The sequence below is a fragment of the Aulostomus chinensis genome, chromosome 3 (assembly GCF_037954235.1).
Source record: "Aulostomus chinensis isolate RoL2024-O1b breed Wild chromosome 3, RoL_Achi_v1.0, whole genome shotgun sequence".
NCBI classification, from domain to species: domain Eukaryota; kingdom Metazoa; phylum Chordata; class Actinopteri; order Syngnathiformes; family Aulostomidae; genus Aulostomus; species Aulostomus chinensis.
Window position 1 is genome coordinate 13,593,616 of NC_141322.1, and position 22,070 is coordinate 13,615,685.

At 41.7% G+C, this 22,070-nt stretch overlaps 2 protein-coding genes across 3 annotated transcripts; one reads left to right on the forward strand and one right to left on the reverse strand.

The window, feature by feature from the left end:
* The first annotated feature begins 1,645 nt into the window (after positions 1 to 1,645).
* LOC147267765 (neuronal vesicle trafficking-associated protein 1-like) lies at positions 1,646 to 6,476 on the forward strand. The gene is made up of 5 exons (XM_086200653.1): positions 1,646 to 1,944; positions 2,204 to 2,357; positions 2,518 to 2,634; positions 3,921 to 4,031; positions 5,098 to 6,476. The coding sequence occupies exons 2-5, from the start codon at positions 2,229 to 2,231 to the stop codon at positions 5,296 to 5,298; spliced, it is 558 nt and encodes a 185-aa protein (XP_086056779.1). The 5' UTR covers positions 1,646 to 1,944; positions 2,204 to 2,228; the 3' UTR covers positions 5,299 to 6,476.
* Positions 6,477 to 6,920: 444 nt separating this feature from the next.
* stx18 (syntaxin 18) lies at positions 6,921 to 22,059 on the reverse strand. 2 transcript variants are annotated; one of them, XM_086200655.1, is made up of 11 exons: positions 21,867 to 22,059; positions 11,062 to 11,129; positions 9,441 to 9,556; positions 9,239 to 9,313; positions 9,080 to 9,146; positions 8,902 to 8,993; positions 8,491 to 8,582; positions 8,163 to 8,221; positions 7,832 to 7,901; positions 7,660 to 7,740; positions 6,921 to 7,562 (listed from the first exon to the last, which is right to left on the reverse strand). In XM_086200655.1, exons 1-11 carry the CDS (start codon positions 22,017 to 22,019, stop codon positions 7,467 to 7,469), a joined length of 969 nt encoding a protein of 322 aa, XP_086056781.1. In that variant the 5' UTR covers positions 22,020 to 22,059; the 3' UTR covers positions 6,921 to 7,466. The 2 variants fall into 2 exon arrangements, with proteins under 2 accessions (XP_086056781.1, XP_086056780.1); XM_086200654.1 differs by having other exon boundaries at positions 6,924 to 7,562; positions 9,239 to 9,316.
* Positions 22,060 to 22,070: the final 11 nt, after the last annotated feature.

Here is a 22,070-nt window from a genome sequence, read left to right on the forward strand (position 1 = left end):
GTTTGTTCACTTAGAAAAGCACAATAGAAACATGAGGTGCAGGACAGGAGATCCCACCCATCACAACACACAAACCTCTTTACCTTGATCAAATATTGAGTTCTAAACAAACTGAGCAAATTTAAGCATGAATTTTGGAACATTGTCCTGCATTGTAACTTCATTATGCTTGTAAATGGGTTAAACAGGATGAGAGAAGAACACTTTCATTCCCTCCACTGCAGGTTTGACACCTCTGAAGGACAAAGGTGAAGAACGCCACACCATGAATCCGTGTCAGCGTTCATTCGCTTCCCCGTCGCTGCGTTTACCCTCATAATTGTTCACCATCCTCACCTGGAGACCCTGCAGCTCTCATCACTAAAGAGCTGTCGTTTCTCTCTCAATATGGAAAGTGATCGCTATCTTTTTTGTCTTCGGCTGCTTTCTTTTCAACGTGCTTGAACAAGCTGGACTTTGTCTCATATGCAGCCTCTCCTAACCCCCTTTCATCAGCACTGTAGCCTGGCAACAAGCCTCTGGATGATATGTACAGACACAAGATAGCTCCATTCTACTAATTCTAACTAATGAGGAGATCTGAAGGATTAAAAAACAAAGAGTGAAATTCAGAGGCTTGTGTATTGTAACCAGGCTGATGTGCCAAAGACTATTTGTGATAATTTGCTTAGATTGCACCCGGTTGCAACTCAGCCTCTTGGGTTTGTAATTCACCGTCACCATCACATATCTGCTCAAACGCATTTCCATGTACCACAGACTTATTAATGTTTCTTTTTCATTCCATGCAAACCAAGCTGTATACAAGAAACGGTGTATCGGCAAAACATGGGAATCTATCAAGAGAGCAGAGCCTACAGTCACCACTGTGTAATCACAACAGCAATCACTTAAAAATGAATCAATAAAATGACTTATCCTGCTGTTCAGCTGTGAGATCTCACATATAAACTGTTTCTTTTGTACATGTTGAAGAAAATGTAGTTTTTTTTCTCCTCTGCTCTCCACATGGAAAGAAAACTCTTGTGTCCGAATCTTTAATGTGCCAGGCAGGAATTATTTGATCAGAGCGATTGTTTTCTCCTGATATGAGCTCATGTTTCTTGTTATCTTGAGAGAAAAAGGCTTCTGTATTACATTTTTTTGTTTAGAAAACATGTAACATGAGTTTGAGATAAACTACGACAAATAACAAGACTGACGTTTTGAGATAACTAGGCTCTTTTTCTTTAGATGAAGGGTTTTGGCTCTTGATTTCTCAAGATAACAAAATAAATTAACCTGAGATAAATTCAGATAACCGAGGTCTTGAAATAATGCTGGTTTTATCCTGATAACCGGTTAGTTGAGCTTGTTGATGTTTATTTATGTTATCTGTGATCTGGATCCCCATTAAATCAACATTTAAAGTAGTAAAAGTAGTATTCATAAAATATGTATTGTTTTCGTCTAATTTTGTTTGAGTTTCAGCTATTTACTCTCCTCCCAACAAAATGAAACAAAGACAACACTTAGCATGAATAACTTTTTGCTGGACATTCTCAAATTCTAGAATCACACACACACACACACACACACACACACACACACACACACACACACACACACACAGCTGCATTTCTTTTGCTTGGGTGACTGCAGTAAATCGGGGCTGGAGATGCGCTCCGTCGGTTTGAGAGCCTCTGATCGGATGTGATCAGGCTGCTCCATCACTTGCAGTGCAGCCAGTCGCCAGCAGCAGCATCCAGCTCGGAGGCAGCAGCGCACCGACCCAGCTGGCCATATTGTGCACCAGATTCCCCTCAAACCGGCTGCGTCAGATATATTCAAGAGAGCACACACACATTCAGTCTCACACACGGCAGCAGCAACAGCAGCAGTAACGTCGGAAGAGTAAATAACCGAAGAAATACATAGGTTTCCTGATCGCACTCGTCAGAGCTGGTAAGTGTTCGGATGTGAATGGAGGTTTTCTCGGTGATGCATCAGCGCCTTTATGTCCTCCTGCGCTTCTCCAGGCTTCCTCGTGGCCCACAAAAGACGCGCCGCAGCAGCGTTTTCTTTTATTGTTGACTTGCTGTGCGTGTGTATTGAAATCATTTTCATGCTTCGGATGGTATGAGTGACGATGATAGAAGAAGATGGTCGACCGGGATAAATAGAGGCCTGTTTTCACCCCCCCCCCCCTTCACCCCCTCCTCAGGTTGGTGTCTGTGTTCGGAAGGAAAATGGTTAAACTTGGGAATAATTTCAGCGAGAAAAACAATGGGAAGGTGGTTTCTGAAGACGGCTTTGACACCATCCCTCTCATAACACCCCTAGATGCCAGTCAGCTGCAGTTCCCTCCACCAGACAAGGTAGGTTTGGAGTTCATCCTCCTCTGATTTGGAGTGTGTACCCTGATAGTGATATTATCATTATGAATAAAGGATTGTTCTCCTTTCCTACATCCTCAAGGAACTCATTCCCCGGTGCAAGCTGATTGGATCATTTCTCGTGTGTGTGTGTTTCTACTAGGTGGTGGTGAAGACAAAGGCAGACTATGATGGTGACAGTAAGAAGGGGAAGCTCCGATCTCCTAAAATCGCAGAGTTTTCAATAAGCATCATTGAAGGTGTTTCCGAGCGACTCAAAGTAAGAATCATGTCCCCGCCATCATCTCTCACACTCCCACACACGATGCCAGCGTCTTGGCTCAGGCCACCTTCCCGTCCTGCTGCCTGTCATCTTGTCAAGCTACACGGGGAGACTTAATGCACAATGATTCACTTAACCCCACCCTCAAACTCATTAAATTACCTGCTGCCATGGTGATGGCCTCCAAATGGCACGCAGCATCCCCCCCCCCCCTCCCTCAACGCCTCCCTCACTGGCAAATGTGTTAAGCTCTTCACAACATAGATAATTAAACATATGGTTCAGTTTGAGAGGGAGGGAGAGAAAACAGAATCCTGTCTTTGTTCAGTAGATCAGGGGTCAGGACCCTCCAGATGACACACACAGCAGGGTGGCTCGATTATTTGAGGGATCATACAATATTTGACATGATCAGCAGTTATGCAGCTCAGTGTGGATCAATTAGATCATTTGCATGCATCAGTCAATTCTGGGAGTGTTCTTTATTTTTACAGACAGACGATGGAGTTTATGATTCAAGTACTTCTGGTTTTTGTATTTGGAACTTGCAACACTCCTTGTACAGATGAAACATGATGAAGGTTTCCTTTGCAACTTTGATTTCAAGACATCTGGAAGGCAGAGAGGCGCACCGCCGTTCCAGAAAACACAGGCTGGGTACTCCGAGATGCTGCGGGCAGCACTTTCATCACAGTCCGTCTCTTTTCTAGTCTCCTGTTGCTTTGCTTTGTACGGATTATACAAGCAGAGATAAACAAACGTGTTTGTCCTTGATTTGTGCCGTTCAAAACCTCCTCAAACCCCAGCTGACCACGTTTGGAAACAATGCGAAAAGAGCATGTCTACTTTAAAAAGAACCAAACGTTCAGTCAGCGCAGCATGAAATTAAAATTGACATTGATAGAATCCCTGATTGGATCAGGAGGATTAGAAAGTTGTTGTTTTTTTAAAATTTTCTCTTGTGAGGAATTGCACATTCGCAGGGATTTTGTGAGTCGTTTAAATAAGCCCTCCTGGGGTGCAATAACGAGAGCACCCCCCTCCCGCATCACAGAAACACCAGTAACCGTTATGTAACTCCCCAGAGAGGTGAAAGCTGGGCTCCACAGATGGACACACAAGTCTTCCTCCTGCACAGGGAGATGTGTGCACAATATCCTGTTGCCCTGACAAGCAGTTAGTCACTTTTATCAATTGGTCATGCAGATATTCAGGTAAGTGTCACCTCTCGTCGTCAGTGTGTGCGGTGTTTGTTGGCTGAGCTGTTATTGTTTCTCCTTCAGGTGACCTTGCTGGTGATCTGTGCGCTGGCCTTCCTGGTGTGTGTGGTCTTTCTGGTCGTCTATAAGGTCTACCAGTACGAGCAGCCATGTCCCGACAGCTTCGTTTACACGGTAAACACTCATTTTCTTATCTTACACAGCCCTTTTTTATTGTCTTTGTTGAGCATCATTTTGTGCTGCATTAATAAAGTCCAGTAACTCGGGGGGGGGGGGGGGGGGGCTATGTTTTCCAGGGTTTATACACATTTGTACAATTACATCTCCATTCCTTTTCCAGTCCTTGGAGGTGAATGTTCAGGTTTCATTCAAATAGAGAAATAAATCTTAAAATCTATCATTGTATATCTAAAAGTGTCTTTGCTTGGTTTGTCTGTGTTCTCCAGTTGATGTTCATGTCACCTGATTTTCATTAAACTTGGTGGAGAATTGTAGGCCATTCGATTTGGGGGCAAACTTGTTACATGAAAAAAAGTGTTTTTTTTTTGGTTTTTTTAAAAGACCTTGGCAGAGTTTGGACCTCTCCGAGTGTTATTCTTGTTCCACAATAAGAGCACTGTCAGCATGTAATAGCCATAAAATATTGTTGTAAATCCTAGAATTTGCAGGCCGGGGTTTGATTTCTGTTCCAAAATGAGAGAAATTCATCTCCACGTCTGAACTTTGGACAACTGTTTAAATGCTAAATTAGTTACCAATTCGTTTCACTCTTTCCTAAAATCTACCTTCAGTGGACTAACATGGTGGCTCATGTCAACTGACCTCAGTTAGTAGCGTAACAGGCACTGGTGGGTCATAATTTGACTTTTCACTATTTTGTTTTATCCCACGAACTTGTAACAGCTTGATACATTATATTGATCCTCTCCTCCTGATCATCGTTAGCTCATCTAGAAAAGTCTAATCTGTCTTCACAAATTGTCTGGATTATACATTGAGCCGTATCCACTTTGCTTTTTCTTTATGCGGCCTAACTTTCATATAAACGGGTGATCTGTCGCTGTCGTGTTAAATAGTCCAGTGTCGTAGTTGCGTCAGAGCAAATTAGGTTCTTCGATTTTAATCATTCTGCCCTGAATCAGAATTGCGTAACATTTTCTGTTCACGCTTCATTCTGTTGTGTAAAGGAAGACTGATTCCTCATCTCTTGGCATTTTATGCTCTTTTCTCTCCGGAGCAGCAAGGTCGCTGCATGCCAGCTGGAATGTACGGCAACTACCCCCCTCAGGGACCTGGGGGCCACGGGCGCCTTTTCACCCTCATCAACCACTACAACATAGCCAAGCAGACCATCACTCGGTCAGTATCACCATGGATGACCATTGTGTCCGAGGAGAAGGTCACCCAGCAGGAGACAGAGACGGCCCAGAAACTGGCTTGAGGAAACAGGGATCAGGAGGCGGTCTCACCTGCTGCGGCTAAATAAATAATATGGTTGTGCCATTCAAGCAAACCTGAGTCCCGTGGCTTTTCCGTGGGGTCAAATCAACTTCTTGTATCTTGCCTGCGGTGCAGTGCTACCTTGTCCATGTTTGGTCATCTCAAGTGTATTGTAGCAGGAAATAGGTGGAGTTTTTTTGAACACGTTTTCAGGAAAGTGGAACTCAACTTTGGCTGGATGACTAGTTTGTTTGAATAGCATATGTTGTTATTTATTTATACTTCACAATAAGTGGCGAATGTGTAGAAAAAGCCACATTGACACACACACACACACACACACACACACACACGCTCACTGTCTTTGTACATACACATATGTAACAAAACACTTTAGTACTCAGACTGTGTAATGACTGTGAACCATCTCATGTCCGCGTCGCTTGTTGAAATGCGCTCTCACACGACTCTGGTAACAGTTTGCTTTGAATCAAATGATCATGTACTGATAGTGCATGCAAGACCAGACCCCCCCCCCCCCCACACACACACACACACACACACACACACACACACCCGTGAGGTCCGATTGGTGGTCAAACTCCTGAAGGTTTGCAGCATCTAGCTTGAGTTATGTGTGTCAAACTATGTCACTGTCATGACAATCGCAGAGGCTTCACCTGGAGCAGACACTTTGGGATTGTTCGGACTCATTCTACTCTGCATAAAGTGCTGTTAAGATGTTTTCAGTATTTGTTGCATCAAGTCTTTGAAACCAGCATCAATAATTGTTCTCCATCGTCATTTGTCGTGAAAACCATGTGTTTTTCTTTTTGCAGACATCCAGCTGATGTTTTCTTTTCTTAGCGTACCTTTTTATGCTACTGTACTGAATGTTTTTGCTAGTGAAGACGCGGTATTGTGCGACGCTTCGCATTGATTAATGTCATCACATGGCTACTGGCAGCCATCACAAATATTAGACTTAGGTCGATTTAGTGGAACAATCTGAAAGTAGTTGCCTGTCCTGATGCTTTTTTTTTTTTCTCTCTTGTATTTGTCATTTAAATTGAATTGTCAGAATTTTTTCAAACAATGTAGTGATGACCATTGAAGTGCATTTGCTACATAACAATGTTAAATGAAAAACTGAAATAAAGTGCCCACATTTCACACCGACATCTTTGCAGAATCCATATGTGAATGTGAGCGGGAGCGCTTTACAATAAGGCTACACTGATGACATCAGAATAAGTGTGAATTAAGCATAACACACTTTTTCTTGATGATCTTCATGACCTTTGATGACCTCCCACTCCAACTGCCCTCATTGTCTCCATTCATCGCTCCTGTAACCCATACAGTTAACATGAACACCATTACTGAACTGGACTTGGCTACTTCTTAGTTAACACTTAACTAAGCATTAACTAACTGTTTTTAATGTACCCTAATTGTAAAGTGTTCCAGGAGCATTTCTGATAAGTATTTTAGGGCTGCATCTGTTGAAACATCAACTGTCGTTTCAAGGATTACTTCTTTAGTGGAATATAAATTGATAAAAAGACATCAGGAGACTCAAATCTCATGTTGATGGTGTATTTCCTTCAACAAACACTCTTGATGTTGTGTTTGACACTGATTTAAATGTATTAATTGTTGTAGAATTACACGCCGAGGCAATGAAATAAGGTACAGAATGTAACTGAATGGCAATGAGAGAACTATGCCGTTATACTTGTATAAGTCCTTCTGTTAGTTGATGGTGAGTAAAAGATTCTCAATGTTCGATGTTTTTAAATTGACGGACGTTTGCAGGAGACAACTTTATATTTTATTTAAATACATGAGACTGTGATACTTCAGAAGTGCGATGCGATTGTACAAGGAATTCACTAGTGCATTAAGATCTGATCCTGTCGAGGATCGACACAAAGCACACAAACACCAGCTTTTCAGTCGGACAAGATCAGCTGTTGCCAATCAAACCATTATCAGCTGTGTTAGTGGTCGAGGATGTCCAAATGCTCCGAACAAACACCACCGTGAACAGTCTCCATGAACGGTTAGGAGATTCGTGTCCTTGTGTCCACCGTGGGATCCTGTTGTCATCAGTATGTTCCAGAGTTGGAGACTTCCTGCCATTAAGAGTCCACGGTGGCAGAGGAGTTAGCTGTCATACCAGTCCAGGAAGAGGAGCGAGAATGAGCACATGACCAGGAAGAAGAGGATCCACACCCGGAAGCCAGCGTTGTTTTTGATTGCCTAGTGATAGATGATAAAAACTGATTCGATTTATCACCACCAACTGCAGTTTTAAACAAATATCAGGAGCAAACAGGCAGAGTAAATAAGCCTCCACCTCTCGTATATCCTCATTGCCTTCTTTCACGTTCTCTGTAGCACCAACCACCAGCTGGTGAATACTGTCAATCTCTGTTTCCTGTCACATGAAGACAGAGTGAAAATCATTTTTTTTTCCCTTCTCAAAACACAGTTGATCCTGAGCCCAGCAGGAAATATTAGGAGCTCACCTGCTGAAGGACTTTCTCTGCAAAGATCTCCTGCAGCCTGGAGATCTCCACCACCTTCCCTTCAATTTGCCTGGTGGCCAGGAGAGACATGCGATTTCCCATGAAAACAGAGTTCCTCGCACACTAAAAACCTCCCAGGTAGCATAGTGAGGGCATATTTCACCTGCACCATGTCCACGGGTCACTATACTCCTGTCTGATTAGATAGCTGGTATTTCACCACCTGGCATTTAAAATCGCTGGGCCCACTGACAAATTCACACAGTCTCTATTTCCATGTGAGTAGTGTCTGCAAAAGAGGGACAGTGATGATGGGCGGAGGAAGACTCACCTCACTTCATCCACCAGGCTGTTCATTTCACTCACCAACTTCTGGTTTTCCTGCTCAAACTAAACATAAAAATATTCATCAGGGATGTTATACTGCAAATCTGTGTCGTTACAAGTCAGGAAAGACTGAATTTTGCACGTGGTTTATGTGGAGCTTCAATTAACAAACCTCCAGGCAGGTTTTGAACAACAAACCCTCCATATTTCACATTAGCATCAACAGTAGCATCTCTGTGCATGTAGATGTCCTCTACAGCAGCAGCTGCATTTTCACATCTACATGTCACGTATGATATGAATAATAAATGATCATGTTTGCGCTTCAGCACCATCTGGATCTCCTCAGGAGAGAGCTCGTCCTCCACTCGCCCCTCCTCCCACAGGTTGACACTGTTGTCCCGGACCTCTGACACACTCTTCTCTACAGGTAACACATGAAAAACAAAAAAACACCATTAACACCCTGTCTGATTCCATTAATAGTTTACAGAGGGAATAACTGATATCTGGGGTGTGGTGATTATTAATTATTAAAAATAAAGGTTACCTGAATTACTGCACCAGCTGAACAGATAAAATTCTGTTTAAGAGCCAGTGTTACAGTATACTCAGCCTTAAATTCTGTACTGTTCCCTGCGGTAAAGGTTTGAAGTGCACAGAGGGGCAGAAATGTATAGCCTCTTCTTGGGTGTTAGCACCTGTCTTTGTGCTGTAAAAGTGTCTCAGGGGCCTCGTCTTACCAGAACTTTCTTCCTTGACAGTCTTGTCCTCTGTGGGCTCCTCCTCCACTGTTTTCTCCACCCGACTGTGGTGCTCCGGTCCCAGTCGTGACCTGAAACAGAGAACACGATGTGTTTCAGATGCTACATCCTAAAATGAGAAAGAGGGAGAAAGATAATAAACGACATGAGTACTCACAGTCTCTTCTTGTCCACCATTCTCTTGACTCGTATCGCTCTCTGTTCTGAGTACAGCTTACACACTCCTTTAGAAAAACAATTAGAAGATACACACTATCTTACCATTCTGGGCTCATTCATACTTGCTCAGCAAGCAGAAAATGTTTCACAGACTCACCTTTCAGATACATCTCGATCAGGTCCAGGACGGCCCCCCTGTGCTCCTTAACCTGGGCTGATGTCACCTGCTTCTCTGCTACAACACAGTCAACATCCACTCAGCTCGGAGCACTTTGACACTAATATGATCACTAATAATGTTCTTTTCCAATCATATCTAAGCATGTATGACATACAACAGTGTATCACAAAACACACACCTTCATTACGTAGCTGCTTGATGGCCTCCGAGCAGGTTCTCATGAAGATCTGAGCATCTTGGTCGATCTGATCTCGTTCATTATCCGTCATGCGGGTAAGATCTGATGAGATGAGACTGTAAAATACAGCACAAAAGTCCAATCTTGGTCAATCCCACAAACAGATGCATGCATGCGTCACATATGAGTATGTTGAAGTTTCCAGTTTACATGAGTTATGTGTTTTTATTTCAGGAGAGGAAATGGAAATGTGGAAACCACAAAAACTCAAGCAGCACATGAAAACAGTTGCAGTCAGCGCTCACTGTCTCCCTCTAGTGGACATCTAAGTAACAATGACACGAGGAAACAGCAAACGCAAATGTCAGTGACAAAAAGGCCCTCAGGGCAGCACAGTGGTGCAATGGTTCGCACTGTCGCCTCACAGCAGGAAGGTTCCGGGTTCGAGCCCCATCTCATCACAGTATCTTTCTGTGTGGAGTCTGCATCAGACATCAAGAGGGTTCTAGGCTGACTGATAATCTAAATTGACCATAGGTGTGACTGTGAGTGTGAATGGTTGTCTGTCTCTATGTGTTGGTCCTGTGATGGACTGGTGACCTGTCCAGGATGAACCCCGCCTCTCACCCAAAGGCTGCTGGGATAGGATCCACCCCCCCATGACCCTTAATAGGATAAGAAGTAGAAAATGGATGGATGGATGGAGAAGGCCCTCATACAAAGAGATTTTGGTTTTCAATTGAATGAATGAATAAATTGGCTAACTACTGTAAAAAGTATCAACATGTACTAACCATGAAGTGAATATATAAAAAAGGAAATGCAATGCTGAGATGTAAAGCTTTAATTTCATTTCAGAACAAGCTTCTGAGATTTGTCTTGCATACCAAAATGTATTCTGTTCCACTTTTACAAAAAGATCCTAACATTTACTCACTTCAACAAATGGCAGTAACATACTCAAAAACTCTACTTTACTGCAGTTGAAGCAGTTTTTTTCTCTTCTTCTACAGGAGCATGATTGAGGCCTTCACCTCAACATTAGACCACCTGAGCAGCTACGCCAACTGGGTTCATGAACTTTGTTGAATTCCCAGTCAACAACTGTTCTTGTCAGACAGGAGCAGGCTGAAGGTTGACCAGACTTGCACACATACATCTAATGGCTTCTTGATGGATTTTCCCACCATTAAACATTAGCGCCATACTAAGTCAGTATTGTGTCGTTAATTGTAGTTAATGTATTGTGTTGAAGGCTTGTCAACAAACTTAACGCTACATAAGTGACTCCACACACCCTCAACAACAAAACCTCGAAGCGTGGAAGGCCAGAATTTGTCCCAGGGCGTGATTTGTTCTCCATTTGGTTGCAGCTCAATTATTCCAGACAATTAGACTGGAGCCTGCCGCTAAAGACCACCCTACTCGCTGCTGACCTTGTGCCAGCAGCAAGCAGCTCCACACACACACACACACACACACACACACACACACACACACACACACACACTTAGAAAAAGCATATTTGACAGTACCTTACGTTAGCCCCGATTCTGACCATCTGAGTTTTGTTACAATTACAAAGTCACCCCGCCTCAGATCAGTGCTGTGACACGCTTACCTCCCAGCGCTCACATAGTCTTTCCTGTGTTGCAGTAAAAAGTCTTTGAGCTTTGTGATGTTGGTGATCTGTGAAGACACAGAGAGAGAAAGAAGATGTATTAATTCATCACCTTTATGTCAATGCAGCTCAAGGGAGAATTAAAATATTTCCTCACAGCTACAGTTTGCCAGAGTGAATGTATCACATTCAGTACTGACTGAATGTGACAGTCTACTCCTTCTCTGTCTATCTATGAACTCACAATATTTGCTTTTGACAATTCATCAGCCCTGGAACATACTAAAATCAAACTGGCTATTTCCTCAGCAAACTGCTCTCATAAATAAAACCACCAGAAGCTGCACACAGAGCTGCGACAGACTGATCTCTTAATAGGTTTTACATTCATGTTCTCTTACTATTTCTCACTGACAAAATGTGTGAGTGAATGTGTGCACAGGAGAAACCAAAGGAAACTTGCTTCAATTCAATATTTGCTTCTGTAATCCAGTCAAATATTAAAAAGACCAAATTGCTTCCCTGTCCACAGAGTCCTGCTGGACGGGTACAAGTGGGTGTGAATGAGCACACAGCAGGCTCTGTTACACCAGGAGAAGACAGAACCGGGACAAGCCAAGGATTGAAAAATGACACAATGAGTTTGACTGTGACAGCGACCCCTGAGCGTGGGAGATTATTTTGATAGCATAACCATGCTGTCTTCGGCCTTCAGCTTTTTGGCTCTAACAACCTCAATTATCTAATTGCCTTGGCTGTAAGGTGTAATCTGGCACCAGCTGTCTAATAATGTCTCTAAACATCCATCCCTCGCATCACGCTGACCTGAAGCGGTGGTTTATTAGAGCCGACATTTAAAATGCAGAAAAGAAGGTGTCAACGTTAACAGAGCGGAGCAATTTGTTGGAGACATAGATCTCCTTCTCCTCTTCAAAAGCTACTTCTGTGACGTATGACACCGCTGTGGGGTATAAGCTGACCCAGGAGAGGGCTGTGAAGACAAGCCGACCCTTGTAATAATACGATTATTTAAAGGTCAGGAGTTAATTGTTGTTAAGATCAGTTAAGTTTGGTGGGGTGGGGGTGGGGTGGGGGGGGGGGGTGAAGCTTTTTCTCACGGGTCACAATCTTTCAAAACATTGCACCGTCTCAGTGAAGAAAAGCAGCTCTAATGGTGAAACTGTTATAAACTAGAAAAACTGAAAGCCAGTTTCATCTGCAGAATATATAATCTGTTACATGGCATGACTAATTTATCTTTACTAGAATCTAATATTTTCAGTGGTTGGCTTCAGTGTCGTCTTTAGTTTCCAGCAGGTCCATGTAGGAAAATATGCTGCTACACTTTTTGGACAGCAGGCAGTGCTAAACCCACAGCATTGGATTTAGCTTGAAAGAACTGACAGGCATGAGTGTGTGTGTGTGTGTGTGTCTGTGTGTGTATTATGGGGTACCGGGGAGTGTCAAGCCAGAGTGCTGCTCTGGGGGTTGAGCTGTCTCCTGTGTGTATACATTGGAGCTCAGATTCCCAGCACAACCTCAAGGGTTTGCAGGGGGTCAGGGGGATCAATTGCTCTTGTAACTTAAGACCCGAAAGAGCAAGTAATTCCTCAACAATGGGGGCGGGGGGGGCAGCCTTGTGCATGTGGCTAGCTGCATACATGTGTATGTACGTACATGTGAAGCGGTGAGTGCCGCTGCAAAGGTGTGTGTGAGCCAGAGCTTGCGACAGAGGCAGAAGGAGACAGTCTGCCGGGCTACGTCTAATCTCGACATCATCAAAGACCCCCACTTTACCTCCTCACTTTCTCCTTCCCCCTGCTCCCCTCCAGCCCTGACTGGGCCCAAACAAACCATCAGGGGGGATTATTATGAGGAAGAAAAGAGAAAAGGCTTAGCTAGCAGATTTCTAAAGAGCTTGGATGGCGCTTTGTTTGGTTAAATCCAGGTAACTGACAGAATTTGATGATGACTGCCCAGCTTTACTTTAGTCCCTGCATGTCCTGACCCAAGGCTATCCATACTGACGCCACGCTAGCTTGTGTTTAGTCAAGGGGGCTTGATACAGAAAGGATGCTTCACTGGAGAAGACCATGTCACATGTTGATTTTATTATCGTGTTTATGTCTGTCTCTGCAATGGCTTCAGTTTAGTCTTCCTGCCACCACGTTTCCACCGCATGCTACTGGCTCAACTTAACTCTACTGCGCTGCATACTGTACCCACTCAGTGCCGGTCGCCATAGTGACGGCACGTGAAACTGCTGTGACATCATTGAAGGGTGGTGTTTTCCACTGTTGGTCACAGAGAAAAAAAATCTAATTGCAGCATGAGAGGCTGACGGTAACGGGACAAACTTTCACTATCAACTCAGTTAAACTTCAACAGGGGTACCAGCCAGGTACGATCCACACTTTTTTCCTGATGGAAAACCCAAATCTAGCCGTTACAGTGCAGTGGAAACAAGGCTTACGTCACTTTCCACTTAAAAAGGTTTGTTCGGAACTTTAAATAAACAAAACTACAACCAAAAAAAAGCTTTTGAGGTTATTCAGGAATATATTTAATGAGGTGTTTAAATTTTTACTGGATAATTCATTTGGATTCAAAGTTTAGTATGCAGTGTTTATTTGTTTTTGATCATACAGGTGAGATTCTGCATAGAGATGCTCTAGTCCTAGAGCTGAAAACATGTGCTGATCCAGCACCAGCATTAAAGTAAATTAAATACCTCCATGTCTCAAAGCAAAGTGTCTTTCCGGAAGAAACAAGGTTGTTTATTTGTAACTTTTCTAAGTTTTGAACATACATACAAAATATACATAAATGCATGGATATACCTCCTGTAATTGTCAGCGCTGTTTCTTATTCAATTAAATTTCAGTATAAAATATAAATATATCAAATGCACAGTTCACAAGCAGTATAAAAGCGAGACTTGGTAACAGACAATTCTGCCCCCTTCTCATCAAACCTGATCCACTTACTTGTGTCAATACTGCTTCCATGTCTGGTAGCAGTTCGGGATACTGGTGTATCCACAATGATTCACAGGTGCAAACTTAGTCGAGCGAGATGAAACACACACATGTATCAGCTACTGACATGTCATCGTCAGCAATAAGAAAATTGATTAAAAAATAAAGTTCAGGAGTTAAATTAACTAAACGCCAACTGCCACGAAAGCACATAAGAAGTATTTGTGCAGCGTGGAGTGAGAACATCAGGGCAGCCGGTGATGTCATTCTGACTTACAAATAAAATGTCACTTGGCTAAAGCAAACAAGAGCAGCACTGACTTTGATGCGGTGGCGAGGGTGAATCATACGCTAACGACGCTGACACATGTCTGTATGGACCTCATGTGGGGCACGAGTAAAAAACATACATACAAAACATACAAAAACTACCTTTTGGACAACTGCTTGTGTACATTAAGATGTTGTTACATCTTTAAATCCTCCCTCATTCACAACAAATTCCAAGTGACAAGCAACATCCTGGTCCCCACTCACTATCAGTCACAGGCCTGTCGATGGCGCTCACCGCTGATGGACAGTGTAGGTTACATCACCATCTTTTTCTTTGTGGCCTTGTAGTCTTTTTTTGGAACTACTTCAATGGAAGACTAAATTGCTCCATTTCGAAGCAGACAAATCACGTTTCAACCATCAGTTTCATGTGAAACAGATGGAAGGGTACGTGGGTGTCACATTTAACTCCCAAAAGCCTGGACACCCCAGTAGAACGAGTCAACGCAGAAACGGAAGGTTTCTGATGGGAAAGAAATGTGACATCAGCCGAGAGGCCAGCATCAGGTAGACAACCGACATATAAGAACACAAACTTGAGTGACAGCATGCAGGAACAGAGTCTGCCCATTTTTCCTCATCATTATTATATGATTCTCAATGTTTGATATGACGGTATTCCCAATTATGTTTTGTTTTTTTTTAATAACTGTCTGTTTAATAGTCATTACAGCTTCAAGATTTTGGCACAATAATATTTTTCACAATAATCCGAAGAAAATCTGCGGCAGTAATAATTTTTGGAGTTGGTAAATCAACGCGGTATCTTCCGAAGTACAAAACAGTAGCTTAAATTTGAATTAGTTTCTTGTTGACATTCCAAATTTTGCCAGTGTTTGCATTCACTTGCTTTAATTTGTTGAGTAATCTGAAGCCATTTTCTCACACCGTGATCATAATCGGAACCCAGTGGTGTCAGCATCATCTTACACAGTTTGAACATTCCTTCTTTAAATATGCTAATCAATAAATATTTTTAATTTTCCAAGTCATTTAGAATTATGTGAATCAAACATAAAAATGTAAAATAATGGGCGTAACAACTGAGGCTAAATTCAAGACATTAAAAATAGAGCTAATGAGAATTTAGGGATTTCACCTAACAGGGAAATCCAATCCATTTGCCAGGATTGAAAAATAACTTTTACAAATGCAAGATGTTGTTTTTTTTCTCCTAATATTCCAAATACCACTATTCCAACACGTACTAGTTCGATAGCAGATATTTACAGATTTCTCTATTCTCTATATTAAAAACAATTCTATGTATTCACATTTTGTACATACTGAAAAACACCTTAACATTGTGAATTTCAAAGAAGAACATTTTTGTTTATTTCCAAAACATCTAGAAAAGCACATGAATCATATCTTTACCATATTTTTTCCTCATCGCCCAGCAAAGGTGACTTAAAGACTTCGGCAGTCAGACCGATAAGGTACCCCTGGTTCAGATGACGAGCTTCGCTTCATTCTTTTCAAACGTAATATTATTTGAAGTGCAGAGTCCAATATTGTAATACTGAAGTATCATTAGAAGCAGATGAAACAAGACGCAGAAAGTAGATAATACGGAGGAAGCCAGCAGACCTCCTCTGTTGACCTTTGCCTTAAACAAAGCCTTTCATCTACTGGAGATGGTTACTGACCGCAAGTTAAGCTGAAAAACATTGTTTACTGTTGCTATTTCAACAACATTATCTGCTTTAGTTTCACTTGACACGCTCAATAATAATGTGAACCAACAGTATGTAATTACTAACCCCTGACATCTTAATCTAGAGCAAAAGGAACGCAAGTGAGGTCACGTCTTTGAGCAGATGAGCACACAGCTGCTGAGGTTTCATGGGGAAGGACCCCCTGTATTTTGGAGTATCAGTCTTCAGGTTTTTAACTTTCATCTGTATTAGAAGTATTTCTGTTTGTTAATGTTATAGATCTGTTAAAGGACAAAGCCTGACAACCTTGTTCAGTAAGTATCTACAGCTGCTGCTTTAGTCCTGCTATATATGTTGGATTTAAATTGAGCCTGGTCTTCTGAACCCAACGTTACTTTTGTTCCACTTAAACAATTTAGTCTGCAGTGTATCTGGCGTCCATCTCTTGATTTAGAGTTTGACATACATCTGCAAATCTGTGTTTCACCACTTTTTTCCCCCCCTTTTATCTTCATTTTCATGAATCATGCAAAAAAAACTTTTTTTGGAGCACGCACCGAATGAAAATCTAGATTGTCGTTGACAGCAGATGCCCCCAAAATTCAATTTGCCTGGCTTTCAAGAGAAAACAGTGCAGAGAGTAGGCCAACTGGTAAAGAGAGTATTTAGCAGCACGTTTATCTGCGGGTGATCTCAGGAAATCACTTCCCCATGGTCCAAGTAGCGCCTCAAATATAGTCCCGGCTGAGGAAAGCTGCGTGTGAGCTAGTTTTACCTGCAGGCTATCATAGTTTCTGACTTGATGAGCACAGAAATTATCAAAAAAGTTTTGTATGGATTTCACACCAAAGTAGACAAGACCATACATAAAGTCAGGTTTAGGCCCATTTCCTATTTGAATTTTATGAATCGTGAATTGTTGCCTTATGATCACAAAAGCATTTCTTGGGCCTGTGGACAGCTATTTCATCACTGTATGATCACAGCACATAGAAGGTTTGCCTTTAAGCTCCTAATTAACATTGTACGTCTTAAAAGGATGATATAAGTGTTAATAAAAGATCATAAAAAATGTTTATTGTTACATTGTACACATTTACCAGAGGGGGTATCAAAATTTTGACCTTTAAATAGGAAACTGCTAGTGATGAAAAGACAACTAGGATTTTGCTTCTCCCAGTAAGTATTTTCTACTCAAACCCACCGCTGTCTGTGCGTTTGTGGGGAAAACCTTCAGAGACGCAGCTGCTAATAAACCTGTTTACCTGGTTTGGCTGACTTGCCAGACACACTGGAGACTGTCAGAGTCACAGATGATGGAGCGAATGACCTTAATTGTGATGCTGCGGTACTGAAATGCAGCTTGTCAGAGGCTTGTAATGATCAAAGCAGGAGAGCGGCTAGCACCATATACCAGCATCCTCTCCACTGTCGCCAGATTAAGGCTTGCAAATGTTTGCCTCGTGCGACGGTGCACAGAGAGCAAAGGACACAGTCCAGCTGAAGTATTACAACATATTTGTTTAACTAAGTTATATTTAAGTTATTGTTTCACCTCTGCTAAGCTTTGTTGTCTTTTCTGTTACAATTATTTCGTACTTTATTGTGCATTTACAAGCAACTAACTGCATATCAAACGTGTAATAAATTATGCTTTAATCTCATGAAAGTAACAATTCCCTTGGTAAACCTGACATAAGGGGCAGTTTAGTTACATGTTAGCAATGCTACCTAGCATCAAATGTAAATAAATGTTAATAATCTAGTAAGAAACATGTTAATGAAGCTATTTCTCTGATACAGTTAAGGAACCATAATGTTAAGAATCTTTTTTTGGATATTTAGGATCTCAGAAAGAATAAGAGGTATTTAAAGGACAGACCTGCCATGTACTCCAGACCAACACTGGATTCCTTTAAAGGTTGACATTAATGTCAACTCATAACTGTCAATGCTGATGCAGGCTGGGAAAAATGTCTTTGTGGCAATGTATTGTGATCTTTTGTTCCAGAAACAATATCAGTTTTCCAGCTCTTATTTTATTGTTTTTTTTAATAATCAAAACATTAAACATAATTTAAATAAATTAAATTATGATAACATCAGAATTTAACTTTATTTGCGCGGTAACAAATCCAGAGTATCCTCAAATAATTCTCGGATTATTTCAAATTACAGAAGAAGGACTTTTTGAAATTTGTGATTCTAATAATTCATCTAAGTATTTTGGGAATAGATACACCCCCCCCCCCCCCCACACACACACACACACGCTGGCCACACTTTCCGGGTGTAACGAAAACACTGTGAGAAGGGGCCACTTTTGGAATACCAATACTAAAGGCACAGCAGGGAGCCAGGCACTATTTTCAACACACAATTTAACAATTTCAGAATGACCTCCTCCATTTAAACTGGAGAAGGGCAGCACGCCGCGGAGAGAGATGAGGCGAGTGGTGAAATAAAGATCACAGTGGCCCAAACCGACCCCTAAGAGCTAAAGATTCCCCTGACCAAACCCCGCTCTGCTAACACTGGCCCTCTTATTAGTCAATCGAGGCAATTTTGCATCGCCTTGAAAGAAGTTACATCTCCCTTCTCAATGAGCTGAATTCTGAATAGAAAAAAAAAAGACCTCATAGAAAAAGTGTGTATTTGTCAACTTTGATGTTTTCTTTCTATTTTTGTGAAGCTTCACTGGGAACTTGGAGAGTTGTGCATGTCTTTCAGGGCACTCACATCTGTTGTGCATTAGGTGCCGGCTGTCAACATTGTTGCTGGGGACCTAATTTAATATTTTCTCTGTTTTGATCTTCCACCTTTAATCACTGGCTCTTGGGAGGATCGGCTTTCCCCAAGAAATTGTTCAAGAGCCGAAAGAAAATGTTATTGCAGAATGTTTATGGAATCATACATGTGAAGAGAGGGCTTGCGCGTGCTGGTACGCACGCACACGCACACGCACACACACTGCCTCTGTCAGACAGTGCAGAGAGAAGTTGGGGGAAGATGTGGGCGCAAACCACAACATAACTGTAAGCAGTCAGGACATTCCAAACTCCCCAATTTCAATTTCTACAAAAGCTGCTTGACTGAGATGGTTTGAGATGATATCTGCAGTGAGAGGGAGACAGCAGTAGGGGGGGAAAAGAGCAGAGGCCATGCACCACAGGACAGGTTTAGGTTTCTTTGAATCAGCACCACTGCTTTTATTAAACCACCACTTCTAATACAAATGTAGCATAACATAACAAAATCTGCTGGTGCAGAGCTGATGGGACTGGGCTCATGTTTGCCTCAGACTGATGGTTGACATCAGGTACAACTTAAAGTCCAGACTCCCCGAGGGAAATGTAAAGTGGTTCTTCAAGGTGCCTTTGAAGAAGTTTGTTTTCATGAAATTCATGTCAGGCCAAGGACTTGTAGCTGAACAAGCAATGCTCATGATGCAGAGCAAAGACTCATTCATACCAATGTTGTATTTCCAGATCGTAAATGAACATCCTACGATAAGAGCTTCAAAACAACTTATTTTTGAGTTATTTGATATTTCTGTAGGTCAGTAAATAGCCAGATTTAGTTAAGTCCATAAACAGAAGTATTAAAATCAAAAACCAAAACTGCAGCTTGTAAGTTCAAGAGAGTTTAAGTCAATTCAAACATAAGAAAATATGTTTTTTGTTTTTGAATCCAATTCTATTAGTATTAGGGTATTGTGAGTTGACGTTTAGGATAAAACAAAACAAAAAAAAGCTAAATCTGGCCAGTCGGTTCAAGGTAAGGTTGCAAACATTCAAAAAAGTATGTAATTGCAATTAGTTTGAAAAATATCGCAATATGATTTGCAACTTAAGATCTATTGAAATGATAATGGTGGGATTTGTCTAATGATCTTCATTTCAAATAATCACATTTATCAATACGTAGCACTCTGCCAGTGGTCAGCACTGTCGCCTCACAGCAAGAAAGTTCGGGTTTGAGTCCCGGCTCCATCACAGGATCTTTCTGTGTGGAGTCTCCATGTTCTCCCTGTTCCTGTGTGGGTTCTCTCTGGTACTCCAGCTTCCTCCCACAGTCCAAAGACATCAAGAGAGGATGAGGCTGATTGATACTCTAAATTGACTGTAGGTGTGACTGTGAGTGTGAATGGTTGTCTGCCTTTATGTGTTGGTCCTGTGATGGACTGGTGACCTGTCCAGGGTGAACCCCACCTCTCGCCCCTAGCTGCTGGGATAGGCTCCACTCCCCTGCGACCCTTAATATGAATAAGTGGAAGAAAATAGATGGATGGATGGATGGATGGTAGCACTCTGCAGTACCACAATATTTATCTTAAACTGGTATTTTGATGAAAAAGTAGCCTTCAACAAATATTTTGGCTTCTTGAGAATTGAAAATTGCAGTTGGACAAAACAGCGATTTCAATTAAATTTTATCTAAATCAACAGCCATAGTTCAATATGTTCCATGTTAAACATAGAGACGTTATGGGCTTAAATTTACCAGTTAATAATTCAGTTGTCTTTTCAACAATGTCACTTCACAGCCACTGTTGTCAAACAGGCCTCTTGTGAGGAAAATGCAGGTCATCTTCAGCCTCGTTCTAAAATTGAAGAATGAAAAATGTCTGAGAATGTTTTTGTATTTTTCATTTCATAGCAATTATGTAAACATAAGTCAGATGATCCAAATTCCTGTTCGAAAATGTAATAAATACAAAAGCCATTATAACTATGATCTTGACTTTTTCCACATCATATATTTGTCTGTGGTGCTCTGAGTGACAAGGCCTAAAAATTAAATCCCACATTTATTTCATGTTGTGAGATTTTTCGAAACAATATAAAAAGACAAAGAAATTACTGAAATGTCTTTATAGTAAAGACACGCCACCTCACCTGCGATGTCTGTCTAACTGGGTTCCTCCTTTATCATATGACGCACTATGAAATAAAATGCCAATATTTTTAAAGGCCACAAATGACAGAGGGCAGTTCACTCTGGTGCCTCGGAGATCTCAGGCCTGCTCAGGTTCTACAGCATACCAAATTTACACCAAGAGGCAATAAAACACTGAATTTAATACAGACAACTATGAGTGTGAGACAGTCACTTCCTCCTCAACATGGGCAACTCTCACCGCATTGCTGTGCTGTTCACGAGGAGCTGTTCATGTATGAGTCCAACAGCGTCGTATCACTTACAAATATTCCATCATAAACTTGTATGTTGTTCAATAAATCTTGTTTTTGTTACAGGTTGAGTTAAAAGAAAGAATCTGATATCAGCAGATAAAGTGGACCATAGCATTTCTAGCATGCTGGTGAAGCATTAAGCTAGGGCGGTGCATCTCCCATGGGCATTTTTATACAGAGGTGGCTGTTTTCGTTTTTTTTTTTATTGTTCATGTGTATATGACAGCATGATAGCAGGATACACCCACTACATCCCATAAATAAGAAGTACAGTACAGCTGACACGTATATCAACACAAAGAGAGGCAGAATAAATGTATATCACTCCAACACAAACTGCAGTTATGATGATGATGATTCATAAAAAGATAGATATTTATTTTATTTATCTTATATGAGCGTCTTATGAAGGCATCCACTCTGAAGGAGCATGGTCAGCAACATGTACGAGCAGCTGTTTCAAACTAATTCATCTAAATTTTGAGATTTAATGTGTCGACACTCAGGACATCAAACCGAACGCGTATCTTCAGTCCGATACGGAACAAGTAACGCTGTCATTTCAGCAGTTTACCGGCTGGTAAGAGGGTTCGCGTGAGTGCTAGCCCGGTTAGCTAAAGTTAGCTTGAGGAAACACTCACCACTTCTTTCGCCTTGGGAGAGAAGCCGCTCTTGGGTCTGCTCCTCTTAAAAATCTCATCTTTGGCAGAGTCAAAGCCTATTCCTATCGCCTTGTTTCTGGTCTTAACTGTTTTGACGCTGGCTTTGAAAAGTAGAGTTATATCCGCAGCCATGTCTGTGCCGCTGCAGCGCAGGGAGGACCGCTGTAAACAAACTGACACGTC

Bases quoted from the DNA above. Each gene is read 5' to 3' on its own strand.
- LOC147267765 (XM_086200653.1), top strand. From the start codon at position 2,229: ATGGTTAAACTTGGGAATAATTTCAGCGAGAAAAACAATGGGAAGGTG. The intron at 2,358-2,517 runs GTAGGTTTGGAG...TGTTTCTACTAG, and splicing joins AGTTCCCTCCACCAGACAAG to GTGGTGGTGAAGACAAAGGC. The intron at 4,032-5,097 runs GTAAACACTCAT...TCTCCGGAGCAG, and splicing joins CCGACAGCTTCGTTTACACG to CAAGGTCGCTGCATGCCAGC.
- stx18 (XM_086200654.1), bottom strand. From the start codon at position 22,019: ATGGCTGCGGATATAACTCTACTTTTCAAAGCCAGCGTCAAAACAGTT. The intron at 8,222-8,490 runs GTGCTGAAGCGC...TTTTATGTTTAG, and splicing joins CTCCTGAGGAGATCCAGATG to TTTGAGCAGGAAAACCAGAA. The intron at 7,741-7,831 runs GTGAGCTCCTAA...TTCATGTGACAG, and splicing joins CAGAGAAAGTCCTTCAGCAG to GAAACAGAGATTGACAGTAT.